At 41.2% G+C, this 6,435-nt stretch overlaps 1 protein-coding gene across 1 annotated transcript in view; it reads right to left on the bottom strand.

Annotated features, from left to right (window-relative positions):
* Positions 1–473: 473 nt before the first annotated feature.
* Positions 474–6,435, bottom strand: part of LOC145469317 (uncharacterized) — an 18,595-nt gene continuing 12,633 nt past the window's right edge. The window contains exons 13-16 of the mRNA XM_081452998.1: positions 5,386–5,503; positions 4,080–4,132; positions 3,624–3,740; positions 474–2,994 (exon numbers count right to left, since the gene is read on the bottom strand). Coding sequence (XP_081309124.1) covers positions 2,970–2,994; positions 3,624–3,740; positions 4,080–4,132; positions 5,386–5,503 — 313 coding nt within the window. The 3' untranslated portion in view covers positions 474–2,969. The remainder of the gene's footprint in view (positions 2,995–3,623; positions 3,741–4,079; positions 4,133–5,385; positions 5,504–6,435) is intronic.

The following is a 6,435-nucleotide window of genomic DNA, read 5'->3' as shown; positions in this document are numbered from 1 at the left end:
AGGTTTCTTGTGATATCCTAAATGATCTAGGTCGAGGTAGGGGTTATCACTTGTAGCTGAAGGCTGAAGCTGATAACCCCCTTCGCGAAACATGACTAATTTCAATGGACTCCTTTTGTTCTCTTTTCAGAACGATGAGAAATCCTATTTTTTTCACAATCGCCATATTGCTGCTTAGTCACGTGACTTGGGCAGGATATTGGGCAGACTGGGGAGTCACGTGTGAACCGGAAGTCGAAAACATTCCAGTTTGTGGAGGAGTGAAGTCCGCTCCCGTTACAAAGTGCCGCGGGACATGCCGCTCTCTTAGTACAATTACGATGAATTTTCCCTGGTACAAAACTAAATGCCAATGTTGTAAAGCGAGCGGATTGAAGCCGGAAGTGATACATTGCAGCAACGGAAGTAAAGATGAAGTATTTCATGCCGACGGCTGTTCGTGTCAAGATTGCCTCGGAGTTTGATACAGGAGACGACCACAACTCGGAGCAGTGAAACCAAGCATGAAAAAAATGGAAAACGTTTTCGAGCGTAAAAGAGAACTAGAAGATATCAATATTTTGGCCTCGGGCGCAAACTGGTCGTTAAAAATATATAGGAATTTCTAATTTAAATTTAGATCTAGTGAATGTAACGTAAAATAAATTTCCTGAATGTATAGCGAATGAAGAGCACTGTGTCTCAGACGCAACATTGAACATATCTGCCTGGTCAAACATATCAGTTGTTCAACATAAAACATAACAACCTTTTCCTCGACATAAAACTGGTCATTTGGTGCTGTCACGTGTCACGTGGCACGTGGCAGGCTATCACGCTGTCACGTGATATATGAAGTCTGCCGACTACTACTTGAATATGGTTTTTAACTGAATTGTTTCTGGGGCGTGTTTGGCTGCAAAATGTAATAACTAACACAGAATGTAACAACTTTTTCACGTAAAATGAAAGAGTAGCCTGAATTGTAACAACTATGGACACAAAATGTAACATTTCTTTTTCAAATGTAACTCGAATTGTAACAACTTTTTAACTCACAATGTAAAAAGGTTTTAACGCGAAATGTAACAGCTCGTCTAAATATATAAAGGAAATTTAGAGATATTAGCGTTGCTGTCGAGTTTAATATCTCCTGTCAATTCAAAATTTTTACTCTCGCTGAATGGCAAATTTCCTCTGAGATGAATACATTTACCGTGATTCCCTGCAGGCGCGTCTCATGGACGTTACTGGCCATTGAAAAGTTACGTTGTTATAGAATTGTTCGTGATTGTCATACCGAAAGTCCGTGTCTGCCCGTACGCACGTCAACTCTATATCTCCTAACGTTAAACGAACGAATAATTACTGTAACACTTTTCAGTCATAGATGTAAACGTTAGACGAAAATTGCTTATATTTCCGTTGTCGTACAAGGTAGAAGCACGAGCCTTGGATGCCCTGCTCGATATCTTCATTGTTTGAACAAAGAAAAACAAAAAAATGATGGGCTGGTATACTGACTGGTCACGCTATGGCACTGACAATGGTAAATGTTTATTTCTGCAATGGAACAGCTAACAAGGTTCACATTCGTCTTGTTTATTTAATTTCTTTGGCACCGACCACACTACGTCGGAGAAATTTGAACAAGGCGTTTTCACTCTGAAAACGCATCAAATGTTTTCCTTCCACACTACGTCGGAAGAATTTGAAAACGCAACAATCACCGGTCATTTTGGATTTGCGTTTGAGAAAACTAGGTCAGGAAAATCACACGATTATCGCAACGCCATCGTTTTCGAAAAGCTCCGTATTCAGCATAATTTCTGTCCACACGAAAACAAAAAGCCGACGTCTTCAAATTTGTTCAGTTTGAAGAACGTTTTCGGATAACATGGACGGTAGGCCTAACCGTACAAATACAGCTGGGTTTTTCAAATTTCTCCTACGTAGTGTGGACGCCGCCTTTATTTTCAAAGAAGTTACCACATGCTAATATAAGCATGCGCTAAATAGCCCATCAACGTACATAACCATATTATTGTACCAATTAAGTCTGCACAGGAGCCGAGTGGCTCATCAGGCCGGAAATTTTCCCGGTTTATGTAGCTTGAAGCGACTAGAAGTATTTCTACTCCCCCCTGGATGGGATGCTAGTCCATCGCAGGGTTACCCCCAGCATTAAGTTCGCCGGTGGAGAGAGGCATTGTGAGAGTAGAGTGTCTTGCCCAAGAACACAACACGATGTCCTCGGCCAGGGCTCGAACCCGGACAGCTCGCTCCAGGGACGAGCGCACTAACCATGAGGCCACCACTGACGCCTCCCACTATTGTAACACTACTGTATTGTTACTGTAACAGGGACTCTGTTTGTGTTCTTTGTGCTATGACGGATAGAAGCATCAGTGCATAATAAGTATGTATGTTATGTTACATTTTGCGTCAAAGTTACACTTTGCTTCAGTGTTTACATCTTGCAGTGCAACATGTGGCAAACCCCTGTTTATACCACAGTATCTATCGCCACTATGTAAACAGTTTATCCCTGACGCCAAAACAACACCGTTTTGTTTCACCAGAAATGGAAAAAAAAAAGAAAAAAAAAAAGACAAAACAAGTTGCAAATCTAGAGAAGTGATTTAATAACACCATGACCTTGTATTCATCCGAGGAAATAACCGGGACATAAAGTATAAGATTAATTGTTTTTTCAGTTACTCGCATATTCCTGGTCACCAAAAACTAAATATTTTGTGTTCACCGCAGGGTGTATTTAGTAGGTTTCTGTTTCTTGCCACTTCACGGCTATCACTTCAGTAATTATCATGAACTTGTCTTGGTTCTTTAAGTCTTTGAAAGATATTGCCTAGTGCCCAGGCGTACTCGTGCTCCTAGTTCATGACGTCACTCCTGTATGACGTCATAGACCACACACGAAGCGAACACTTTGTATGTTTTTACTTCTTTAGTTTTCCCTGTTCAGTCTTCTAAATCCGAATGACGTAGGAATCGCTAGAAAGGGAAGCAAAAACATTGGTAGTGTGTAATTTAAACAGTTTTTCTTTTATGTGTATGGAAAACTACGGAACATTTAACAAGACAATCAAATGGATTCTAAACAAACTAGCGCCGGCTGTGCAAAGGACGGATAAAATGTTATCCACCAGACAAATCATTATCCACAAGATAGCGTAGAATGCTTTGTCAACACACATCGTCTGTATAGCCGTGGATAGCATTGTCTACCCTTTGAACACGTTGGTCCTGGGGCCTGCTGTGTTACAGGCAAGCCGGGCAACAAGCGTTAGCCACGGGTTAGCAACGCGCGTTAGCCACTCTTAGGAGCAAACAGAACCCGACAGTATAAGCAAGATCCCTGTAGGAGCCAGCCATCTATCTTTCGGTAAGGAGACTGACTGAACTTTGTCAGCGATTATATTAGCTTCATAAGCAAATCTCACTTTTGTCATAAATTACCTTGCTCACGTACAAAAGACTCCAATAAACGTGCTTGCTCCACAATTATTAAGAACTTCCCTTATTACGGTTTTACTGGTAGTTTCGATGAGGTTTGTTTCTTACATCGGATGCCGAGTTCGTTACTGTTTAGAGTTAGCACGGTAATATATTTCATATCTCACCTGTGAGTGATGTAACGGACCCAACGGAAGGGGCTGTAAGCTTTCTCGCGATCCTGCACGCGCAGATATCGGATTTGAAGACCGGAGCAGATATGCATCGGTATTTCGAACTCCAAACTGGAATAAAAAATATGTTAATAATAACATATGTGAACGAACAAAAGACAAATGCAGGTTCAAAATTGCAGCGGCTGGAAAATTATCAGCAAAGACTGGACAGTTTCAACAATTCAGATTGAATGTTCAGATTGAATGGACAGATTGAATGAACTAAATCATGATCGTTACACATACGAATTCTCATTACTCATCGCCATACATTTAATCTCCGTTCTGAGCATTTGGTAGAAAATAATATTCTCCTGTTGATGATTTTCGTTATTCTCAACAGCCGCTGAGTGCTTGAAAATGTATCGATAATGTAAGAGGAAGTTAGAAATTCATAACATTACCCACCTCACGGGGCCGACTTCTTTTCTTGCAGATTTTCGCTTTTCACTCATGTGGACCTGAAAACACGACATGAAACAACATTTAGGAAAAATTTAACCTAAATTTTAAGCAACGTTGAAATAATTAACTTCCGTGTCTTTTGTTTAAAAGAATCGAGGAAGGCAAGTCCAACTATTACAAAAAGAAAGAAAACATTATTTGCTGTCGGAGTCGGAAGAATCAGAACGTTTCAATTTCTTCCGATTCCGTTTAAGACTCCGTCGCTTATGATCCAGGGAAAAAGAGATTGTCGGAGTCGGAAGTAGAAACGGAAGAACCAGCCAATCACTAGGTCCGGAATCAAACATTGTGATTGGCTTATTCATCCGCTTTTGCTTCCGACTCCGATAATCCAGTTTTCATTAGATCGTAAGCGACAGAGTCATAAGTGAATCGGTGTTCTGCTTCCGACTCCGTCGGTTTGATTTTCACTGGATCGTACACGCTTCTGATTACGGCTCCGACGATGACTCCGTCGCTAGTGAAGACCAGCCTTATTAAGCACTTACTGTCAATGGTAAGTTCTGGTAAACTGCAACTGCTGCAAGCCAAGCTACACACTTTGTAGTGAAAGAAAAAAAATGTAAATATTGGTTTCCCCAAGCTTGCCACCGATTATATGAGTTTTCTGACAAGTTCCTTGGCTTGAAATTTAACCTCAGCATTTTTGCAATACACTTAGGCAGCCTCCACACTACGCCGGAAAAATTTGAAAAGACAAAACGCAGCTTTATTTCTACGGTCAGGCCTACCGTCCACACTAATCCGGCACGAAAACGCTCTTCAAACCGGAGAAATTTGAAAACGCAGTTTTATTTCTACGGTTAGGCCTACCGTCCACTCTAATCCGTCACGAAAACGGAGCTTTTAGAAAATGCTCTTCAAACCGGAGAAATTTGAAAACGCAGCTTTATTTCTACGGTTAGGCCTACCGTCCACTCTAATCCGACACGAACACGGAGCTTTTAGAAAATGCTCTTCAAACCGGAGGAATTTGAAAACGGCAGCTTTTCGTTTTCGTGTGGACGGAATACATTTTGAAAACGGAGCTTTTCGAAAACGATGGCGTCACGATAATCACGCGATTTCCCTGACCGAGTTTTATTCAAACACAAATCCAAAATGGCCGGTGACTGTTGCGTTTTCAAATTCCTCCGGCGTAGTGTGGACGAAAAACATTTGATGCCATTTTAGAGTGAAACCTCCGTTTTCAAATTCCTCCGGCGTTGTGTGGGTGCGGCTTTAGTTTTGTCCATGCAAGAGTTTTAACCTTAACGGACGCAGTTATCTCGGAGCCTCCTTGCAGCTTTTTAATGTTCCAGTACCAGGCTTTCTCGGATGACTTGAACTCTCCTGTTTGTGTCCCGGATGGTATGTTGTGCGAAACGCTGGTGATGAGAAGAAAAATGTTCGATCACCACTTAATTCTCTTTACTGTTTTTCCTAAATTTTCTACAATTCTGGCTCTAAATGTTCGATATGAAGTGAACAACATGGTTTGTGCATCAATCAGCTCTCATAGATGACAGACGCATAGATGACGTTCTTCAAAACACTCTACAGTCGAACATCTCTCTACAACAACAACAACAACAACAACAACAACCTATTTGCTACACAGAAACACAATAGTTAGAGATAGTTTGGTAGAACGAGAACGAGTGAAAGGCGAGAGTTTCAACAGTTTTTTCCAGCGGCCCCAAAATTTTAACAGCGTTTAGAGCTACAGTAGAACCCCGGTAACTCGAACTCGGATAACTCGAACTCCCCCGCTAACTGGAACCAAGTCCCATTTTCCTTGGATTTGACCCCACTTTTCAGTCATTTTAACTCGGTTAACTCGAATTCCCCGCTAACTCGAACTAAATTTCATTTCCCTTGATCAAAATTTACCCCGATAACTCGAATTCTGGTTCATGTAACTCCCCACGGACGTCATCCCGTTAGCTTTCGTTGTCGTGTAATTGGTAAAAACACTCAAAACTAACACCACAGCAATTTGATTTTAATTAGTGCAATTGCAACCGACCGTTCAGTGCTACAGCGTAGAACGTTATGAAAAGTACACATGCATTTCTGACGAGATAAGTTTAATTTGCACTGTACTGTATACTGAAGTGCTGAAAAATCAGTGAACTATCAATTACTAACTTGGCAAGTTGGATATTCAATCGACCCCGCTAACTTGAACTGTTTTTCGTTTCCCTTCAGAGTTCGAGTTGGCGGGGTTCTACTGTATTTAACAATTAGATTATGAGCTCGAGGTGATATGAGGTGTTAGAAGGTCGAAGGCCTGATCAACTATCACCTCAAAGAAATC

The sequence above is a fragment of the Orbicella franksi genome, chromosome 15 (genome assembly GCF_964199315.1).
Source record: "Orbicella franksi chromosome 15, jaOrbFran1.1, whole genome shotgun sequence".
Lineage (NCBI taxonomy): Eukaryota > Metazoa > Cnidaria > Anthozoa > Scleractinia > Merulinidae > Orbicella > Orbicella franksi.
The sequence above is the reverse complement of the archived record's forward strand: the minus strand, read 5'-3'. Positions and strand labels throughout refer to the sequence as shown.